The following is a 22,739-nucleotide window of genomic DNA, read 5'->3' on the forward strand; positions in this document are numbered from 1 at the left end:
CACACACACACACACACACACACACACACACACCAGTCTGTCTTGTATGTTCTCTCTCTCTCTCTCTTGCTCTCTCCTTCTCCCTCTCTTAAGTAACCGGCCAGGCAGCCTTCCCCGTCAAAGTCACACCATCATCATCTTCCCGCCTTGCACTCTAATCTTCCCTTGCTGTTGCCAATCAACCAAACACACTCTCAGCGCCGAGAGGTCAACATCACTTTTTCCCTCCAGTGGTACTGGGGCCTAATAGAAGAGTCCGGAGTCCTCATTTTATTAAGAAAATGAGGACTCCAGGCTCTTCTATTAGTGGATTTACCTCTTACAGTAACTTAACCTGGTCTACTCCTAAACCAGCTTTGTAGTATACCCCTCAGTGCTGGTAGGTGGTAGGCTGATGGGTCCTTGGCATAGTTTAGTAGCAGTCAGGTGGTACAACCACTGCTAAGAGAGAGAAAGAGAGAGAGAGAGAGACCGAAAGAGAGAGCATATGTGAGAGGGAGGGAGAAAGAGGGAGGGAGAGAGAGAGAGGGGGAGAGAGAGAGAGGGAGAGAGAGAGAGAGGGAGAGAGAGAGAGTGGGGGCAAGCCAAATGTCCAACAATGGCAACACAGTAGATGCTAAAACCATATTGTGTTGCACGCTTCATATGGAATACGTATCACTGACATATGTTCAATTAAAAAAAAATAAAAAGAAAGAAAGAAAGAGTTAGAGAGCGAGGCAGGGAGAAGCGGAGGGAAAAGAAAAGAGAAAACCCACACACACGTACTGCACTGTATATCGGGGAACGAACCCTGTGGGGACCCTGAAACAAGCTCTGGCTTTAAGTGTGGGAATAACTTACAGTGTGTATTTTCAGCCAGACCCCTGCTCATAAGCGAATAGCAGGGGGAGAACAGGGCTGGACTGAGGAAATAACAGGCCGGGCATTTTCAGGCAAGACTGGTCCGCTGGTCCTACTGTGGCTCTAACGGTAGGGCACTGGGTGGCTACGCCGGCAACCCGGGTTCGATTCTGGCCCGGGTCAATTTCCAATCCTTCCCCACCTCTCTCTTCCCATTTGTTTCCTGTCGATCTCTCCTACTGTACTATCATCAATTAAGTCAAAAATACCAAAAAAAACTTTTAAAAAAAAGACTAGTCTGCAAAGCATTGAGAGAGACAAAGAAGCCCATGACAACAGTTTTAGCAATCTATTACAAGCTATTTTGACCACAACAGCCAAAATTAATATTTGAATCTGACTCAGAGAGGTCAGCTGTCGCGGCATGAGGGCTGATACCACTAGCCAGGCCACGCCCTCCTAGCGACTCAACACCTTCAGCGTTGCTTCTAGTCAGGCCAAGAGCAATACAAATATCTGAGCTCCTGAAAAATCGGGAACTCCTCCCACTTTGTCGGAAAGCAAACAGCCAGAAACAAACCAAGGGAGGTGGGTCAACCATGCCGTTTGGGAAATGTTAATTGTTACGCTCTTGGTCAGACCACGTCTCGAAGAGATTTGAATGTCGATGATAGTCAGGCTAGATACCACTGCATTGAGGGGAGGAACAGGCGAAAATCATTAACGGTCCACTGGGCAAATGCCCTGTATGCCTTATGGCCAATCCAGCCAGGAGAGAGGCAAGGAGCTCACCCCATATGGGCGAAGGGGGTCTAGGAGGTCCTTAACAAGCTCAGTACCTGTGAAAGAGTTGCAGAACCGGCGCGAGAACAATGAAAGAGTGGAGACTTGTTAATAAGGTGCTCGAGTAAGCCCATAACTTTCTTGCTTGCTTTCCTTTTTTTGGTTACAGTAAAAAAAAAAACCAGGCCAAGCGAGGAATAAATGTTTTCTTTTTCCTTTTTTTGCACGGCGGCGCACATGCTGCTTGTTTTTGGGAAAGGTCGCACAAGAGTTGAAATTATTTCGTTGATTGGTTTTGCGGTTTTTGCTTGGTTGTGCAACATCTTTTTTTTGTTTTGTAAAAGAAATATCTATATACACTATACAGTAAGCCCTTTTTTTAAAAAAAAAATTTGCCTTTTCCAATAGTTACCACAGCTGTGAACACCGTGTGTAGACTAAGGCCCTCCGCACATCGGCTCTGACAGCACTGCGGAGCACTTTCGCTTCCGACACAATTCTGACCCCTGCACACAATTTTACCACAGCAGAGAATGGATAGTCAATGGGTGGCTCCGTCAAAATAAAACTCATCTTTAATCGCCAGCCGATGTCTGCGGTGTATCAAACTTGTGAGGAGCAGTGCTCTGCACTGTGCAGAGGCCCTAAGAAGGTATTACAGTCACACCAACATACACTATAGTACTGTCATTCCCCCCTCCTAGTCCCCACACATCAAACCAGCACTACAGTAGTATATCATCTCCATCTCTGTTACTACGGCTCCACAAGGTTTACTCTCGTGTTTGGCTGTTTTTTTTTCTTGATGTGTTTGCCTTGTCTTCACACCCGACACGAGATCTGTGACAAAAGCACACCCGCTAACGTCAGAAAGAAAAACCCAAACCAAAATATATGACAGTCACCGCATGAGGCCAAAACACTGTCAGTAGTGTGTGTCTGCTTTGGAGATCCCCCCTTGACAGCTGCCTTCATCCACAGGCATTCCACACATTCTGCTCTAATCTGTTTCTCTCCTGTCAAGTTCCTCACGATTAGCCTGTTTGTTTATCCGTTTCCTACCCTCCCTCTCCAATTAACCTCACACCTTCTAGCGGCCCGCTACTCTTTCTCTCTCTCTCTCTCTCTCTCTCTCTCTCTCTCTCTCGCGCTCTCTCTCTCTCTCTCTCTCTCTCTCTCTCTCTCTCTCTCTCTCTCTCTCTCTCTCTCTCTTTATCTAGGCTACTCTCTCCCTCTTTCTCTGTCCCTCTTTCTCTATGCTACTACTCTCTCCCTCCCTCTCTCTCTCTCTCTCTTTCTCTAGGCTACCCCCCCTTCTCTATACATCTCTTCAGTCTTTCTGTAGGCTACCCTCCCTGTCTCTCTCTCTCTCTTTCTCTGGACTACCCTCTTCCCCCCCCCCCTCCTCTCTCTCTCTCTCTCTCTCTCTCTGACTGTGTTTGTGTGTCTCTGTGTTTGAGTGATTAGGCGTGTGTGTGTGTGTGTGTTTGAGTGATTAAGTATGTGATTGAGTGTGTGTGTGTGTGTGTGTGTGTGTGTGTGTGTGTGTGTGTGTGTGTGTGTGTGTGTGTGTGTGTGTGTGTGTGTGTGTGTGTGTGTGTGTCGCCTGTGTCGCTGTATGTGACGCCTGTCCGTCACTCATGGCGGCAGTGAAAAGGACACATTTAGGGAAAAACAGAGAAGAAAAAGGAGAAAAAGAAAGAGACAATAGCCTGAGCCCCCCCCTGGCAGGGCCGGGCTGGCCTGGTGCGGTGCGGGGTGCTTATTGGTACTCAAATGAGTTTGCTAGCCCCTGGGGAGGGACACCTTTTCTTGTCTTGTGTGTCCTCCAACACCAACACAAACCCACCCCAAACCCAAACCCACCCCACAACTTCTTCTTCTCCCCCCTCCGACTTCTTCTTCTTCTCCTCCCCGCGAAGCGAGTGATGCATCACGACGTCGGAGCGGCTTGTCGTCGGGAAGAGCCGCCAGGCAGCCACCACGTTGCCGTGGCGAACGTCAGTCTGTGTCACCAGGCCATCGTTAGTGACGCAAGGGGGGAGCGAGAGCTGGGGTGGGGGTCGGTGGACTGGGAAGACAGCTGTGGCCTGACGGAGAGGGAGATGCATGGTCCTGGTGATCGGGAGGGTGCTGGTTCAAAACCGGAAGATTGTGGGTGAGCAAGGCACCGAAGGCTCTTTTCCACTGTTGGTCCTCTGGTAGGTCTACAACTGGACACAGTGTGACTCTGATGCCACTTTTTGCTTTACTTTTTGACGATTGTGCTGTGTTGTGCCCAATCGAAAAGCAAAAAATGGCAGCCGGGTTGCGCTGTGTCGAGCTGTAGGCCTAGAAAACCAGCAGTGGAAAAGAGCCTTTAGAAACCTCTACACTGATCCAAGGACTGTGTATATATCACCTAACTGTACGTCACCTTACACAAAAAAGTGGGGGTGGGTGAGTGGGTGAGAGACAGGGACCCCAAGGTTGGGATAGACAGATGCAAACTATGGGCTGGGGGGGCTTTGGGCCTTAACCATAGTATGGACACCCCACGTTTTGAGTGAATTTTCCGAGAAATTGCACAATACCCCTTTGAAAGAAACCTGTTCACACCCCGAGACCTGCAAACAAATGATCAGTGTCATTGGAAGGCCCTGTCGTGTAATAAATACCAATAACTACCTCTGTCAACATATGCCGTCCGTACCCTAAGTGTGAGAAACTGGGGAGCTTGTGATTACGGATAGATCAAAACCGGTGGGTGAGGCAATGAAGCTACAGTATTTACAGATCAGACATATGGACCCAATCAAATGTTTGATCTCATTGGTAAGCTCTGTAAATTTGATTGATATGCAAAATCTAATGCGAGCAATGAGAAGCTCCCTCCCTACCCACCGATAACTACCACCACCACTGACTCTACTTGCTGTCTCTCTCCCCACATTCCCTGGTTCTCTCTCTCTCTCTCTCTCTCTCTCTCTCTCTCTCTCTCTCTCTCTCTCTCTCTCTCTCTCCCCACATTCCCTGGTTGTATCTCTCCTCTCTCTCTCTCTCTCTCTCTCTCTCTCTCTCTCTCTCTCTCTCTCCCCTCAACCTCCCCTCCACCTCCACCTCCACCTCCTCTCCTCTCCCGTCCTCTCCCCTCCACCAGGCCCCCCTCTGACTCCCTCTGGAAGATCCATCAGGCCCCTCCATGCGGCGAGTGGAGCGGCAGGTAGCCTTCTCCCTGCTGCCCGGCACAGGGTCTGCTCTGCCCTCCTCTTAACCCTGGGAGCCACAGCATCCATCACAGCCTCCGCGGGGGTCCCACCTCCCCAAAAAGCCCCCTCCTCCCCCTCCTCCTCCTCCTCCTTCTTCTCCTCCTCTTTCCCCATCTCCCCCTTCTCTCTCTCTCTCTCCACCCCCTCTCTCTCCTCATTTATACCCTCTTTCCACCCTTCATTCCCTTCTCTTCTCTTCTTCTCTCCTGCTATCACTTGCTTCGTTCAGCCTCATCCTCTCTCTCTCTCTCTCTCTCTCTCTCTCTCTCTCTCTCTCTCTCTCTCTCTCTCTCTCTCTCTCTCTCTCTCTCTCTCTCTCTCTCTTTCTGGATGTGCTCCAACCTCCACCTATGTCGCTGCTCTGCACCTTACAAGGGATTTTTCAGCACAACAACCTTCTTTTTGCTGTCTGCCTTCTTTTCTTTTAACCGTCTGATATTTATCTACCAGGACTGCGATCTATCACTAGCGCATATCTGCAGTGACCTTTCTTCACGTCTGCTTTTATTCTACTTTCTAAGTGAAGGTTAAAGTCTGCACCTCCAAACGTCTGACCTGGAAGGAAGGACAAGCAAACCACCAGACAAAAAAAGAGAACAAGTCTGCTTCAACCAGGATGTTTTAATGCAGGTTGAAGTGGATGTTTTCCTTTCTTTTGGTTTATTTTACTTTCTAGCATGATTGTCTATCTCCTTCTCTGTCTCTGATTCATGTCTTTTTATGCAAGGACTCACAACACAGCAAACACACAAACACACACACACGCACACACTCGCACTCTCTCGCTCTCTCTCTTTCTCTCTCTCACTCTCTCTCTCTCTCTCTTCTCTTCTCTCTCTCTCTCTCTCTCTCTATCTATCTATCTATCTATCTATCTATCTATCTATCTATCTATCTATCTATTGATCTATCTTTATATCTCTCTCTCTCACACACACACACACACACAAACACACGCAGGCACACACACACACACACACACACACACACACACACACACACACACACACACACACACACACACACACACACGCACACGCACACGCACACACACACACACACACACACACACACACACACACGCACACACACACACAGTACACACTCTCCAATTCCCTTCTCTCTCCTTTCTCTTATGAGTCCCTCCAGTGCCAGTAGCCGGTAGCAGGCCATGGTTAAACACACACACACACACACACACACACACACACACACACACACACACACACACACACACACACACACACACACACACACACACACACACACACACACAGACTTGAGTTTGCTCAGCAAACACAAACACCACTCGCCACCATCCAGCAGCTGAACATAAATAAATGAGATGGATGGGATTTCCCAAACCAGTGGAGCTACTATGGGACCGGCCGTTTATACAAGAACGATTGCAGAGGAAGACGACAAAATGTGTTAATCCCTTAAAGGGACAGTTTGGTCAATTTCAACATGCAGTTGTAATGCTCACACTACCCTGGACTTGTCAGTGCCTGAGATTTTTTTTTCTTCTTCTTCAGCCGTTTCCGAGATCCTGGTCATTGTAATGGGGGCAGCTCTTTGTTTACATTTCAAAAAAAACATTTTTATTTATTCCCAAAAACATCCAAAAGGTTATAAAACATCAGCAGACAACTAGCAAACAGCAGTACCTTTTGGGAAAATATTTGGAGTTGGCCTATGTTTCATTTTTTAAAAATGTAAACAAACGCTGCCCCCATTAGAATTGCTCATATCTCGGAAAGGGCTGAGCCGAAAAATGTGCCATCACCAGGTACTGACAAGTCAAGGGTAGCGTGAGCAATACAACTGCATGTTGAAATTGACCAAACTGTCCCTTTAAGGCGCGGCTTTATAAATTCATTGTTACCAGTATGGTAATGACCAAGTAGTGGTGCATTACTAAAGGGCCTGTGCTGTGTCATAGTATTGTAGTGCTATGGTAGTTACATTTCAATGGCTATTACAGCGTGCCACTGGAGGTACGGCGCGCATTAAGGGGCTACTGTGTAAATGTGTAAATGTGTTGCAGAAGTGCCTTTTGTTTACACAGCGACCCCGCCATCGGGACATGAGGACGCAAAAATCTGAAGACTCCTTTCACCACTCGTCACCATCCAGCAGTTGAACATAAATAAACGAGATGGATGGCACTTCCCAAACCAGAGGAGCTACTGAGTCTGAAGCAGCCATGTAGTTTTCAGAGTGAGGAGTCCGCACACTTAGAATCCTTTTTGTTGTGTTTTTTTTTTTTTTCATGGCAGGACAACGTTTCGACCTCAACAGTCTTCTTCAGATTCTCAAGAAGACTGTTGAGGTCGAAACGTTATCCTGCCATGAAAAAAATAAAACACAACAAAAAGGATTTTAAGTGTGCGGACTCCTCACTCTGAAAACGACAGTTGACTTTCGTCCTGCACCTTTCCCTGGGATGTGCACAATCCTCTCCTTCAACTTCTTCAGCAGCCGTGGCCTAAAGCTGCTTGTAGACCAAGTGCGACCTATGCGACCCAGGTAGCTGAGATAGTTGAAGAAGTTTCGCCATGAATTTGCTTTATTCACTCTGGACGCGACATTGACATGTTTGATTTAGCTAATCACATAAACGGCTCTGGCTTGACAGCCTGGGACATTCAGAGATATGAGCGTTCCAACTGGTTTTCGCAGAACCACGTCACAGCTCATTACCATGATATTAGCTTGAGTTTAATCACTAAAATTCACTCTGGTCACCCAGTTCGCTCACCCTCCATAGAGAAATAATGATTTCCGGCACTCAGTTAGCGTATGCCGCTCTTGGTGTGCACAAGGCTTAAAGGGGAAGTCCAGTTTTTTTAACATTAAGGCCATTTTCTGAGTGGTCTGCAATGTTTTAGAGTCCCCCTCACCGTTTATTTCATGTTTGCTGCAGTCTCTGTTATTTGGCTGATTTGGATTTGATCTCAACCAGCTTTAGAATGGCCGTCTATGAGCACCTGCAACTCTGTTCTTAAAATCACCTTAAACATTTGTTTTCGAAACTCTACAGCTCACAAAGTGGTTAGGGGTGTTCACTAGCAGTCCCTAACAAGTTTCAAGGCGAAATTTGGCTTCTGTCATTTTTTATTTGCCATTTTGTGAAAGAAAGTGAAAGTGAAAGTGAAACTTAATTTACAAAATGCTACATAAAACACACATAAAACACGACAGATGCCGTATTTCGCTACAAAAATTGCTAAGGAACACCAGTGTATACTGTTGAACACTTGCTGAGTTGCATATACTTCAAAACAAATGTTTAAGGTGATTTTAAGAACAGAGTTGCAGGTGCTCATAGACGGCCATTCTAAAGCTAGTTGAGATCAAATCCAAATCAGCCAAATAACAGAGACTGCAGCAATCATGAAATAAACGGCGAGGGGGACTCTAAAAGATTGCAGACCACTCAGAAAATGGCCTTAATGTTAAAAAAACTGGACTTCTCCTTTAATGGTTTGGCAGTTGATCTTTCAATCAGGGGGTTGTAGGTTCAAATCCCACCTGACCCCTCCCTTCACCTCCATCCATGGCTGAAGTGCCCTTGAGCAAGGTACCTAACCCGACACTGCTCCAGGGACTGTAACCAATACCCTGAAAAAAGTAAATCTAAGTCGCTTTGGATAAAAGCGTCAGCTTAGTGTAATGTAATTGTTACAATGTAATAATAAAAGTCTGATTGCGTAAAACACACCTGGGCAATGAAACGTTCCCTCAACCTAGTGGTGTTGCGGCCAGACGCCAGAGTTTACTGTGAGCAGTGAGTGCAAGCTTGCTGGCTGTGATTTTGACACAATGGATTTGGATAGATTTGTACAAATGACATTCTGCCATGCCTTGTAAATGTCCAGGCCATGCCATGTAAAAATCGTTATTTAATAGAGACACACTACACACACACACACACACACACACACACACACACACACACACACACACACACACACACACACACACACACACACACACACACACACACACACACACACACACACAGCGGGAGGGAGTTGCCTATTATTTTGGAGTTGTATGCCCCCCCATTGCCTGGCAACAGCAACAGCAAGGGGCAACGGCGGCACGGCGTGACTATTTTTCACTCTGTCAGAAATCGCAGGCGGGCTAACACCTTGTCTTCATCAGACATGGTTGTCAACACGCCGCTATGGAAAGCTATGTGGGGATATCTGCCATGTCAGCCGGGTCACGACAGCTCTTTCTGGACTCTTTTCTGACTATGTAGTAGACCCTCCACACACACACACACACACACACACACACACACACACACACACACACACACACACACACACACACACACACACACACACACACACACACACACACACACACACACGCTCCCCATCCCACCCTACCCAAGCCACCACAGCTCTTTCTTGTTTTTTCTGACTGTAGACCCTCCACACACACACACCCCACCCCACCCCAATCCCACCTCACCCCACCCGACCAAAGCCACCCTGTCCTGCCTGCCTTTCTTGGCTCTTATCTGACTATGTGGACCCTCAGGGCTGGAATGGGGGAGAAATAGGGCCCGGGCACTTTTGGCTTAAACGGGCACCTCACACCGTAATTAGCGGTGAAAATAGGGGCCCACAAGGGTGCGCAGCCCACCAGGAAATGCCCGTTATGCCAGATGGCTAGTCCAGCCCTGTAGACCCTCCACACACACACACTCCCTCCCCAATCCCACCCAAGCCACCCTCTCCTGTCTGCCTTCCTCACTGACATCTACAAGGGTGGAGAGAGAGATACTCTGAGCAGACCTGATCCAGGGCTGGCCAGGTAATCTGGCTCACAGGGCATTTATCCAAAAGCTATATGCGCTCTGAATTTTGCACAGATAACTTTTTAAAAGTCTGAATTTTTTTTATCAAGTTTTACAGTTTTATATTGATTTTTGTAAGCACCGGGAGCATCTGCACTTTACTAATATTGTTGTACCTGTACAATGACAATAAAGACATTCATTCATTCATTCATTTTGCCAGTGGGCTAACAGTCCTCATCGTCAGATGCTTTTTGTTTGTTTGCTTTGTTGTTGTTGATTTAATTTTTCCCTTTGACGTGGTAATAATAGTGGTGGGGATTAGGGGGGTTTGGTCTGTAACAAATACACATGCCATGATGCCATGTTTTGATCCCAGTCCTGCCCTCAAGAATGCATAGCTCTTACTACCTCAACCAGAGCGTCAGGCAGGTAGCGTGGCAAAGTGTGGCACAGTGCAGCGTAGACGGTTGGTAGGCAGGTAGCGTGGCGTGAAGGGTTGGTATGCAGGGAGCGTGGCATAGAGGGCTGGGAATGGCCCGGGTTAGGCAGGGAGCACCGCACAGCGCGGCACAGCGCGGCACAGCGCGGCACAGCGCGGCACAGCGCGGCACAGCGCAGCGCAGAGGGCAGGTAGCGCGGCACAATGAAGCGTAGATAGCAGGTAGCACAGCGCGGCACAGCGCGGCACAGCGCGGCACAGCGCGGCACAGCGCGGCACAGCGTGGCACAGCGCAGCGCAGAGGGCAGGTAGCGCGGCACAATGAAGCGTAGATAGCAGGTAGCACAGCGCGGCACAGCGCGGCACAGCGCGGCACAGCGCGGCACAGCGCGGCACAGCGCGGCACAGCGCGGCACAGCGCGGCACAGCGCAGCGTAGAGGGCAGGTAGCGCGGCACAATGAAGCGTATATATCAGGTAGCACGGGACAGCGCCGGACAGTGCAGCACGGCGTGGCGTAGAAAGCAGGTAGCCTGGCACAGCAAGGCATGGAGGACAGGTAGCGCGGCACAGCGCGGCACACAGTGCGCCAAAGTGCACCATAGCACGGCACAGCGCGGGACAGTGCGGGACAGCGCGGCACAGTGCGGCATAGAGGGCAGGTAGCGCGTACAGCGCGGTACAGCACGGTACAGCGCGGTACAGCGCGGCACAGCGCGTACAGCGCGGTACAGCACGGTACAGCGCGGTACAGCGCGGCACAGCGCGGTGCAGAGGGCTGGTAATGGCCAGGCCAGCCCTGCCCCAGGCAATGCAGAAGTGCTCAGCCATGCACCGGGACTGTTGACTTTTCAATGGGCCATTAAAACACATCCTCTTTCAATACAAAACATAACACTCGGATCAAAAAACAGAGCAGGAATGAGGGACAGAGACAGAAAGAAAGACAGAAAGAAAGAGTGAGAGAGGGCTGGGTGAGAGATAGAGATAGAGAGGGAGAGAGAGTGGGGGGGAATAAGAAAAAAAGAGACTCCCTGTGTTTTAAGACGAAAGAAAAATGGAAACAGGAGGTTGCAGAGGAATGTGGTGATGTGAGGTAGGTAGGGGAGATCCATGTGTGGCCTTCTCTCTCTCTCTCTCTCTCTCTGTCTCTCTCTCTCTCTCTCTCTCTCTCTCTCTCTGTGTGTGTGTCTCTCTCTCTCTCTCTCTCTCTCACACACACACACTCTCTGTCTCTCTCTCTCTGTTTCTCTCTCTCTTTTTCTCCCTCTCTGTCGGCCGTGTTTGCTTTTGGGAGATGCTGTCAGACCTGAGCGGAGACCTGAGCGGAGACCCCTTCTCGCTCGTCTGGAGAAGTCTGGGAGATGAAACGTCTCGGCGGCCGCCCGTCTCTCCTGACCCCTTCCCTTCTCCTCTCTACCTTCACAACTCTACTCTGCCTTCTCCAGCATGGCCACTGCTAAGGTTTTGGAGGCCGTAAGCATAACCTGTCAGGAGGCCCCCCTCATAATTAAATAATAATGATGATAATAATAATCTATTAACTAATTAAAACTATTGAATAAATATATGTTTAGTAATGTAATTCAATATTTTTCTCCTGACGTTTTTTTTTTTTGGCAATCTCAATTTAAGTGGCCCCAATTTTGGGGCCATAGTGGTTGGTGCCCCAAGCACTGGTTGGTGCCCTAAGCACTCTGCGTACTCTGCTTATGTCTAGCGCCGGCCCTGTTCTCTGCCTGCTCTGCTCTGCTCTGCTCTGCTCACCCCACCCACGACGACTCTCCATGGCCAGGTCCACTTGACGTTCCCCGACCGCCCACAAGATGTGCCCCACACATACGCACTCAATCACACGCACACACACACACACACACACACACACACACACACACACACACACACACACACACACACACACACACACACACACACACAGGAATGCTTGCATGCACACATACTCACACACACATAGGTATAGTAAACTTGCATGCACTCACAGATGAAGCCAACAGGAGACGAAGGGGTCCGTTGTCCTGGCCCCCATGGAGAGAGGGCCCCCAAAATTGGGTCCTCATTACATTACATGTATTGGGCGGAGGGCCCTTTCAGATGGCTTTGTCCTGGGCCCAACCAACCAAATCTGTCAGTGGCCCTGCACGCGCGTGCGCGCACACACACACACACACACACACACACACACACACACACACACACACACACACACACACACACACACACACACACACACACACACTCAAAAACTCTTCTCCTCACGCTATGACCACATGGGCTGGGCTGGAGAGGGCTCCTAAGCATGTTACGTGCATACTCATGATCCAAGTCATACCGCACATTCCCACTAAACCATTGGTCCATTCTTGGCACTGACCGAGTGTGATCCTTCAGTACGATCATCAAGCGGCCGTAGTGCAAAAGAGAAGCATATGGCTGTAGCTCTGTCATGGTACTGACAGTCCACTCCATCATTCCCCCTCCCTGGGCTCCGGTTTTGGGCTCACTGGTGTCAAGTTGATTGGTCTGAAGAAACATGTCACTTTGAAGTGTGCTGACATGTTTAGAATGTACTCTCTGGCCAATTGATTGGATCTGCTCGAATCATCACCGAAGTTGCTTTTTATGGCATAATAAGAGCTTAATCACAGGTAGGTAAATCACCAGGGGCCTTGAGGTTTCTCCCCCAAAGTTGTTCTTGCTGTTTCTTTGCGTGCTGCTGGACATTCCTCGGTTAGATCTTGGTGTCTCCCCCTTGTGGTCATTATCCATTATTAAGTGATCATGGTTGCTGCTACTGCCTGTCGTGATGATGATGAAGCACATGAGGGATATTGCTGCAGCCTTGTTAACCGGGACATGATGAACTTACTTATTATTCTCGTGCATGGCAAGGCCGTGCCAAACTCTTGTGTCTGAACTGTTCAACATAACAGCTGACCAAAAATAACTCGGTAGCTATTTGTTTTGGGTCGGTTCTGTTGAGATAATAGCTGGTGGAATATTGGTGTTTGTTCTCATACAAAGTTTTGCTATGCCGTGAAAATGACCTGACCTGACCTGACCTGGTGGCCAAAGTGTCCACCTCGCGACGACACCTAAGTAAGTTGCCATTCATTTTTTTTGTCGACGGGCGTTGTCAGTAAAAACATTAAGCTTTTAACAAACTGAATTGATCTACACGAGTCTCGATGCAGTGCGACTATAACTCAATTAACGGTGCCTCATCAATAATGGCGCAGGGCCTGATTGATGTTTTTCAAAGGTTCCATACACTAAGGTAGGGTGGAGTAACGTTAGCGATGGGAAATCAAAGACTTTGTGCAGAGAGTTGAAACAGACTGATTAATTTGTATATGTTTGCATTCCAAAGGGCCATTATGCCAACTAAGAGCCAATTAGCATATATAAAGTCAATGGTCATCGTTTCGCCCACCATCTATAGACGAGAATGTTTATTAGACTATTTCTGACAATCGTGGGGAAACTTGCTTTTCGAAATGCAAAGATCATTGACAAGTTCTGTGGCTTTTGGAATACACGTGTCCAACAGGCCGCGCGCAATGACAGCTTTGTTGAGAACAACTTATGGGAACACCCACATGGTTATATGCGCGTAAAATGTGTTGTTCTGATCAGTTAATGGAACAGTTATCTCCCGTGCGCCCAAGTTACAATCGCAGAGTAGCGAAGGCCTAAGTCGAGAAATAACCATAAGATGTATCATTGTGTCTCTGTGGGTTGAAGGGAGGGGGTTGTTGTTTTAAAAACGCTAATCGTCTGTAATCCTTTTAATATGTCTCACACTTCTCCTTGGCAATACACAAGTCCACAGAAAAGCCTGTTTGAGGCCTGAAGCCAAGAAATTACACAAGTTTCAGGATCTTGCAAACCGCATCCTCGTCGCCTTTTACTCTCTCAAAGGCAGTGATGAATAAATTATGAGAATGTAAGCTTTTGACCCCATGGACCCCCACCAAAGCCACGGGTGCATTGTTGACGTCCATTGGTTACGATTTGACATGTCCCGTTACAATAACTGTAAAGCTACACAGTGCGCATACAATATCACGCATTCTAGAAGCGTTGGTTTTACGCAGAAGTGTCATTGCGCCATGGGCTGCCTCCGTATTCCCGCAAGTGTTTCTCCTTCTCCCAGGTAAGGGTATATTTTAAATGCAGGGGGAGGGGGGCTATAGCTTTTGTTCTGTTGAAAAGGGGGCTTGTTCCTCCAGCATCGCCCTACCATCTTAACCAGGGGGTTGACACTGGCAATGGGTGTAGAGGAGGGGATAAGAGAGCGCAGTCAGTCCAGCACCAGCGTTTGCTAAGGACACACTACCACACCACTATCACCGCAAAAGGGGATGCGCCAGTTCGCTTCCTCTGTCTGACTGTCAATCGGACATCCATCCCAGGACTCCAACCAAATTACTGAGTGGATACGCCAGGAAAAACAGCGCCAGAGTCCACATTGGAACTATCTTTACCGGCTGCAAATATCGCTACTAAATGTACAGTAAAACCATTTCTGTGGACGACAGTGGACTTTATTTCGCTTTGCATCTGACGCGCTTTCCTCAGAGTTCTGCATCAACACGAAAGCTCTTCAACCAAAGCCCGAAATGCACACTTCTTTCTCGATAAGTGCACTTACACGTCCAGTGATGAAGGAACACTGACCGACTCTGACACTTGTTCAACAACGGTGTCCAGTTCGTATTTGTATTTCTCCCTGTTGAGGACGTGGTCCTGGTCATGTCTCCGACGCCGTCTCTGCTGTGAGATGTATTTGTTGCTCGAAGATATATCGATCGCGTCGGCGCAGGCTGTGAATCGGAGCTCAAGGGAGATTCTGTTAATAAAGGATCTAAACAATTATCGCAAAAAGTCCTTCGAGGTCTATCTGAATTAAATAGTAGTCGCAGCTGATCGTCAGAATTTTATCTGCAAGGACAACCCCTTTCATCAACATGCGACTCATTCCTTCCCGACTGAGTTATCTGTGAGTATATTTCCTGAAGCCATCAAATGCTTTGCTTTGCCCTTTGCGTAATTTGTGCTGTTGTTTCCTTCGTCTTCTAACTTTCGGTGTCTTGTCGTTTTTTTTATCAGGTTCCTCCACCTCTTTGCTTTCTGCTACTATGCTCAGGTAAGAAACTGATCATTTGTTTTATTCAAGCTTGCTTATTGTAGTCTGCACAAAAATCGACTGCGGTTAAACTTCATGTTGATAAATTATTAACTGAAAGAGTTTTGTGCGCCACAATTGCTATCGGCATAATCTGATTTTATTATCTGATCTAATTGTTCAGTATATGACAGATCCTCAATAACGGTTTCTCCCACGCCTCTGTGCGTCTATTAGCGCACTCCAAACCGAAAGTCACCAGGTGAAGGAAATTAATGATAGAATTATGATTAAGTGGAGAGTAGGGGGCGAAAGGTGAGGAAATCGCATTATAACTAGGTGTAGCGGAGTTCCCAGGGCTGGTGTCTGCGCCTCGCCAAACGCGTTATTCAGTGGCAACGATAGCGCGCATATGACTTGGCCTTTAACCCGCATACGTTTGTAGCGTACGGGTCAGATTGTAGATTAGTCTACTGTATGGCCCTGACCCGCAGCTTGTAGACAAGCAAACAGGCCTGGTTCAAAGTTACCTCTTGAAATTACCATGAGGTCTAGAGCGCAAAGTTTAACGCTGCAATTATCCCAGTTATCCTGTGTGCGGTGACACAGAATGAACAGCGGAAAGACTGTATTTGTTGACAACTATGGTTTGAGCCGGCCCAAAACAATTTTGGAGGATTGCAGTCAGAGTTTGAAATTCAACCAAGCTTGTGGTTAGAGCAGGCCATGCGACTGTGAACAGGTAGCCGACACTAAAATAACATTACCCTATATATATATATATTACAGATGTTGGATGATGTAGCATGTAATTGTTTGGTTATTTTTTATGAACCTGTAGCCTATAGTAGACCTACTTATACATGCTATTTTTCTTAAAACGCAATGCTTCATCACCGGCAATTGGGATACTTGGGAGATTATTTTAAAGCGCAAAATGAAATATGATTTCCCTAAAATTACGCAGCCGCGGTGTAACCAATTGACGCACGTCTACCAAGATTTAAGAGATGTGTACAGCAGGTATATTGATTGTGTTATACCCTATTTAATTTCTGACAGGTAACCATTCAGTCCCCGCCTAATTTTACACAGCATGTGAGTGAGCAAAGTAAAGTGACGGACCGTGTGAGCCGGAGACTCATTCGGACCTACCAGCTTTACAGCCGAACCAGCGGGAAACACGTCCAGGTCCTCCCGAGCAAGAAGATCAACGCCATGGCGGATGACGGAGACGTGCATGGTAAGAATAAGAAGCTTTTAATTTGTTCATATTTTGCATATATAGCATATATTTTGCATTTTGCATCAGAAATATATATTTTTAAAACTGTAGATATAGGCCTACTGCTGTCTATTATCTAAACATCATTGAGGCCTGCTGCAGCTGAATGGCCAAGCATATTTTCCAGTTATGAGTGAAGAATGGCGATGTTTTGCATATTTATGGATGCTGGACGATGTCATGAGACAATCCTAAAACAGACGCTTGATTTACTGCTTTATTTGGATACGCACGCATTGAACTTTTGGTGGCGTGTGTGATGGAAATAGTTTGGCAGTTGGTGTCAGATGGTAAAGTCGAGAAGAAGCTGTGGAGTGCAAAAAATGTCAAATGGATTCTAGATTGTTCTGAAGGTGATTCTCAGGAGAGTCCCCCATGTCTGGAAGACGCATTAGAACTCATCTTACTTCAACCGCCTGAACATTTCCTGAAGAACGTACCCTCCCTCTTTGGGCAGTTCTTGGATTTTAAAAAACCCTCTGACCGAATTGCAACGTGCACTTTTTAGTTTTTCCTTCCAATTTAATTGTTATGAATTGCTGTGGTGCGTTATTCAATGTGCACAGGCTCATTTTCTTTTTTTTCCTTTTTGCAACCCCCCCCCCCCCCTTTTTTTTTTTTATTATTTGAGGAAACTTTTGAACATTCACAAATCTTATTGTGGAGATGCATGGGCTTACTTTTTCCTGAATGACCATTATTGGCAATTCATTTAAAGCATTATTGAATATGACATTTTCATAATTTTGTTATGCATGAACATGGTGGTTACATTTGTAGTGGTAGGGATGCACCTTCAGTAGATTTTCAAAGTGGGGGAAAAAAAATTAAAAGAATAAATAATTCATAGGCGCTCTTCACCCCAAAATGATTTTGGGATTATTGACAATTGGACTGGGCATGACTTGGCACCAGCAGCAGCAGTGTGTCTCACTGGCTGTGCCACGGCAGGGCCTGTTCCAAGCTCTCAGATGGAGACTCCCCCTGTCTGTCCTATCTGCCTGTGTCCCTGCCCCGGGCCGGGCATTTGCTGTGTGTGTGGAGGCATTTCTGTGTGGTTGATTCTGAACATATTTCCAGACCCCCTCAGCACTACCACCCCCACACACACACTCCATCCCAACCCACCCCACCACCACCCCACACCACACCCCACACCCCACACCACACCATGCACTCACCCAGCCAGCTAGCCAGCTAGCCACCCACACCACACCCCACCATGCACTCACCCAGCCAGCTAGCCAGCTAGCCACCCACCCGTCACCTCCACCCCCACGCTTTTGGCAAAGGGAGGCTCCAGTGACATCCGTGTCACCTGAGCATGTTTCAGTGACAGTGGGGCTGGAGAGGAGAGTGTGTGGCCAGCAACGTAGAGCCTCCCTTTGGCTGCTGATCTGATCTGATCTGAGGCTTGTGGTCAGGCCTCCTCAACAGCAGGCTATCTGACCCCCTCCATTTGAACCGTAACTCTTTACGATCGCTAGAGCGCAAGGGGAGAGGAATCAAAAGAAGACGCTCGCTTGGGTCGGGTCGGCTTGTGTGTGTGTGTGTGTGTGTGTGTGTGTGTGTGTGTGTGTGTGTGTGTGTGTGTGTGTGTGTGTGTGCGTGTGTGTGCTTGCGTGTGTGTGTGTGTGTGTGTGCATTTTTTTTTTTTTACTCTCGGTCATCCAGAGAAGGTAGCCTCCATTGCTGGAGGTTAAATGAAAATTGCGTTTCACTTTTCACTCTCAAATATTTTCACTTATCACAAGTTATAATCCGTGTAGAGATTTTTTTGTTTGTTTGTTTGTTTTACTGAAGGTGAAGATGGTAGTTGACTTGTTATATCCCTGTTATCATCTCTTGATTCTAGGTGAAGCCTTGAAAGGTTTCAATATTAGAGGGTTATTGTTTTGGATATATTTACATTTCCATCTGTAGTCTCTAGGTCCACAACATTTTCCACCAGGGCTTTCAGACAGACCTCGGGTCTTTAAAACAGTGTTGAGTGGGTTTATGTTTGAGTGCTCTCTCTTGGTCAGTTGGCGGAGAAGTTGACTTGAAGTCCGTGCCCAGTCCTTTTGAACAATGATGACCCTTCAAAAGAATTGTAGGATTTTACGGCATCTGCGCTATAAAGTGCACACAGTCACAGAGACAGTGACACACACTACCCATGCACGTTGCTTTGTACGTGTGAAGTATGTATAGATTTATAAGAGACCTAATAGTCCTTCCAGGACATCTTTCTTGCTCGAAAGAATCAAGGTACACATGTTTTTATCATTTTGCCAAGAATTTAAGCTTGCATAAATCCTTAGGAATAGTCCCTACAGGTTTTGTGTATATGTGCCTCAGCATGTGTGTGTGTGTGTGTGGGTGGGTGGGTGAGCGAGAGAGAGAGAGAGAGAGAGAGAGAGAGAGAGAGAGAGAGAGAGAGAGAGAGAGAGAGAGAGAGAGAGAGAGAGAGAGAGAGAGAGAGAGAGATTGAGAGAGAGACAGAGAGACAGAGAGAGACAGAGAAAATACGAGAGAGAGAGAGAGAGAGAGCATGGCGTGTGTACATATGTTTATGTGTGCATGTGTGTGTCTGTGTGGTGTGTGTGCAAGCATTTGGGCATGTGTGCAAGTTTGTCTTGCACGTGTACGTATGTGCATTTGTGTGGAGTGGAGTGGCCGGGGGTTCATAGTACGTAGTTGAAGAAATCGTTGGACTTCACTGTGTAGGTGGGTCTCAAATGAGACAAATAACTGCTACGAAATTACAGCCTCCTCCAAATATGCTGCCTTGTGTCCATCCAACAGCTGACTGCATATCCTCCATCCAGTCCAGTCCCCAATCCTCCAGGTAGTTAATAAAATAACCTTTTTGTTTCCAACCAGCTAAACTCATTGTGGAGACGGACACGTTTGGAAGTCGGGTGCGCATCAAAGGCGCCGAGACGGGGTTGTATATCTGCATGAACCGGCGGGGGAAGTTGGTTGGCAAGGTAAGAGGAAAATGTTGTCATTATTTTATTTTTTTATTTTTTTGTCGTTATCGCCGCAGGTCTTTCTTAGTATTGGTTACGGCTCTGTGCGCCTGAAAATCTGCTTGACTGTCCCCCATCTCATCTCAGCTCAGATGGCTGTGGCCAGCAGAGGCGGGGAGGCGTTTTTGTACAGCAAGTTTGCTGGCCAATTTTGTAGCATTTTAAAATCCAGGCCATACACACAGCCAAGCAGTAAATTTTGCTTCAATAACAAAACGATAAAACCTGGGACACTTATGAAAAAAAAATCTGACTCCGCCATTCCCCTGTGAAGGGATAACCTTAAATGTGCTTCTGTGGCAAAGATGCCAATAAAAAAATGGCATCAAACAAACAAAACACAATCATCAGTGTGCTCTCTCTCTCTGACCATCCATATATAAGAGGCCTGAGGTCTTGTCCGGATTTGTATGGTGGCTTTTTCTATCCTTGCGCCTCTCCCCTACAGTACGTGTGAGATGGTGTGTGAAGAATAGGATCTTTCCTTTTCCTCCTTTTTTAGCTAGCCGGCCGGTGGGCCGCGGCGGCCACTCCAAGGGTAGATAGATGTGCGCCTCCTTCTCTTCTCTTCTCTTCTCTTCTCTTCTCTTCTCCTCTCTTCTCCTCTCCTCTCCTCTCCTCTCCTCTCCTCTCTCCTCTCCTCTCTTCTCCTCTCCCCTCCTCTCCTCTCCCCTCTCCTCTCCTCTCCTCCTCTCCTCTCCTCTCCTCTCCTCTCCTCTCTCCTCTCCTCTCCTCTCCTCTCCTCTCCTCTCCTCTCCTCTCACATCCCCTCCTCTCCTCTCCCCTCTCCTCTCCTCTCCTCCTCTCCTCTCTCCTCTCTCCTCCCCTCTCCTCTCCTCTCCTCTCTCCTCTCCTCTCCTCTCCTCTCCTCTCCTCTCCTCTCCTCTCCTCTCCTCTCCTCTCGCTGTGCGTGGTAATAAAGTGGGATCCATGCTCTGCCCCCTCCTCCCAGCACCCTGCCAGGTGGACCATCTGCTTGGCATCCTGATCTTATGCTATCCGACATATTGGCTGCCCAACGACAGCCTGCTTGGAAAAGACAGCGAGAGAGAGAGAGAGAGAGAGAGAGAGAGAGAGAGAGAGAGAGAGAGAGAGAGAGAGAGAGAGAGAGAGAGAGAGGTGAGAGAGAGAGAGAGAGAGAGATTTTTGTTTGTGTTGGGTTTTTTTTTTTACCCCCGCTGGTGAAGAGGAGTGCAGGCTCTTTTTTTTCATTCCACACTCACCCCCACCCCCCCGGGGTCAAGTTTTATTTTTAAACAGGCCGTTTTGTTAAGAGGTTGAAGATAGGATCCTCAGCACTGGTGGTTTGGCTTCCTCGAACAGTGATGGGGCTGTCGATTTGGCAGGTTGTGAGGAGGCAAGGGAGAGAAAGAGAGAGAGAGAGAGAGAGAGAGAGAGAGAGAGAGAGAGAGAGAGAGAGAGAGAGAGAGAGAGAGAGAGAGAGAGAGAAAGTATGAGCTTTGGGTGTACCGTAGTAGGATGTGGTATTTCTGCGGTGGTGAGAATCATTAGATTATATATTTATATTGGCAGGGTGGGACAGGAAGAGAAAGATATACTTTCATCTCCTCATCCCTCCAACATTGGCCCCGTCCGCTGAGGAATCTCTGCAGGTTGAAGACCAGTTAGAACATCCAGTGTTAGGTGAAGTCCTTAAGACGACTGCAGTGCAGTTCCATCGTCCTCTTTGCCTAAATAAATACATTTCTCAGAGGCGAGACTAGATATTGGCTTGTAGCATAATTTATATGCCTTTGCGTAATCACTTGATCTCGTGATGTATTGATATTCAAAAGGCGTGCACCTCAAAAAGAGCTGGTGGTGTACTCGACCATGACAGGCGCGCCGTCATAAATACATCTAAGGCTTTCTTTCTCTTTTTTTGTTTGTTTTTGTTTTACGCATTGGTCATAAAAAATTAAAACTCAAGGCACCCCACCAAAATATTTCCCCCCCTCCTATGCCAAGCTTTAAACTATTGACCCATGGAGTGGCTTGTGGTGGAAGAAGAGAACGATTTATCTGGGAGGATGGATCCATCCGCGTCTGTGTTTACTGAAGAGGGAAAGTCATTGGTTACTGCTGTCATTTCCCTCTCTGCCTTGATCTTCCAGTGTAATGACTTCAGCATATGCCATGTGCGTGTGGGGGAGTCTCCGCGATTGTAAACCGGGACAGGCTCTTGTGCTTGCTTGCTAGTCCCCTTTTTTTTTGATAGATTCCATTTTTCCCATCAATAAATTTAAATATTACCCTTCGCTAACCTCGTCCACCTTTCATATTTCTGTCCTATTGTCCCAATTTATATTTTATTTAAAAGAAAATGAAAACTGTTCTGTAGAGAAATGGAAATGATGGATTGTAGCCTCTTTTTGTGCACATGGGCCCGCCGAGGGGCCCGTTCGCGGTGCTAAAAAGACTCAAAGTCATAATATCTTACAGTAAGATCGTAATGATATTGCTCTGACATTAGCTTCAGAGAGCTTCAAGTGACAGATTAAGACTTTGTCATTTGGTGATATAAAATATGCTCTGTGCAAAGGGGCTAATTGTTTTTTTCTCCCTTCTCTCTCTCTCTCTCTCTCTCTCTCTCTCTCTCTCTCTCACTGTTCGCGTTTTTCCAGAGGAACGGCCAGGGGAAGGACTGCATCTTCACGGAGATCGTGCTGGAGAACAACTACACAGCGCTGCAGAACGCCAAGTACGAGGGCTGGTACATGGCCTTCACGCGTCGCGGGCGGCCACGCAAGGGCTCCAAGACGCGGCAACACCAGCGCGAGGTGCACTTCATGAAGCGGCTGCCCAAGGGCCACCACCACCACCACCATGTCATGGAGCAGCGGCCCTTCGAGTTCATCAACTTCCCCTTCCCCAAAAGGACTAAGCGCACGCGCTACTCCTCACACCGGCACTGACCGGCGTGGAGGAGGAGGAGGAGGAAAGAAGACGAAGAAAAAGAAGAAGAACGAGAGCAGAGAGACAGAGAGAGAGAGACAGATTTTGGACAAAAAAAGAGGAGGAGGTGTGCGAAAGGAGGAACAAAAAACAGACTGTAAAGGACAGATGTTCTCCTCTCCTCCTCCGGCCTTCTTTGCTCTCCGCTCTGGACTTCTTTCTTCCCACTCATGAACTTTTTAGAAACAGTTTTGTACTGAGCATTAAT

General features: G+C 47.5%; 1 protein-coding gene across 1 annotated transcript; it reads left to right on the plus strand.

Annotated features, from left to right (window-relative positions):
* Window positions 1-15,006: 15,006 nt before the first annotated feature.
* On the plus strand, window positions 15,007-22,497 carry fgf8a (fibroblast growth factor 8a). Its single transcript, XM_063190960.1, has 5 exons — window positions 15,007-15,151; window positions 15,262-15,298; window positions 16,340-16,520; window positions 19,428-19,534; window positions 22,201-22,497. Exons 1-5 carry the CDS (start codon window positions 15,120-15,122, stop codon window positions 22,489-22,491), a joined length of 648 nt encoding a protein of 215 aa, XP_063047030.1. The 5' UTR covers window positions 15,007-15,119; the 3' UTR covers window positions 22,492-22,497.
* The last annotated feature ends 242 nt before the right edge of the window (window positions 22,498-22,739 follow it).

Source organism: Engraulis encrasicolus, chromosome 24 (assembly GCF_034702125.1).
Source record: "Engraulis encrasicolus isolate BLACKSEA-1 chromosome 24, IST_EnEncr_1.0, whole genome shotgun sequence".
Lineage (NCBI taxonomy): Eukaryota > Metazoa > Chordata > Actinopteri > Clupeiformes > Engraulidae > Engraulis > Engraulis encrasicolus.

Excerpts from the sequence above, each read along its gene's own strand:
- fgf8a (XM_063190960.1), top strand. The coding sequence starts at position 15,120 with ATGCGACTCATTCCTTCCCGACTGAGTTATCT. Across the intron at positions 16,521-19,427 it reads GGATGACGGAGACGTGCATG|CTAAACTCATTGTGGAGACG; the intron begins GTAAGAATAAGA and ends GTTTCCAACCAG. Across the intron at positions 19,535-22,200 it reads GGGGGAAGTTGGTTGGCAAG|AGGAACGGCCAGGGGAAGGA; the intron begins GTAAGAGGAAAA and ends GCGTTTTTCCAG.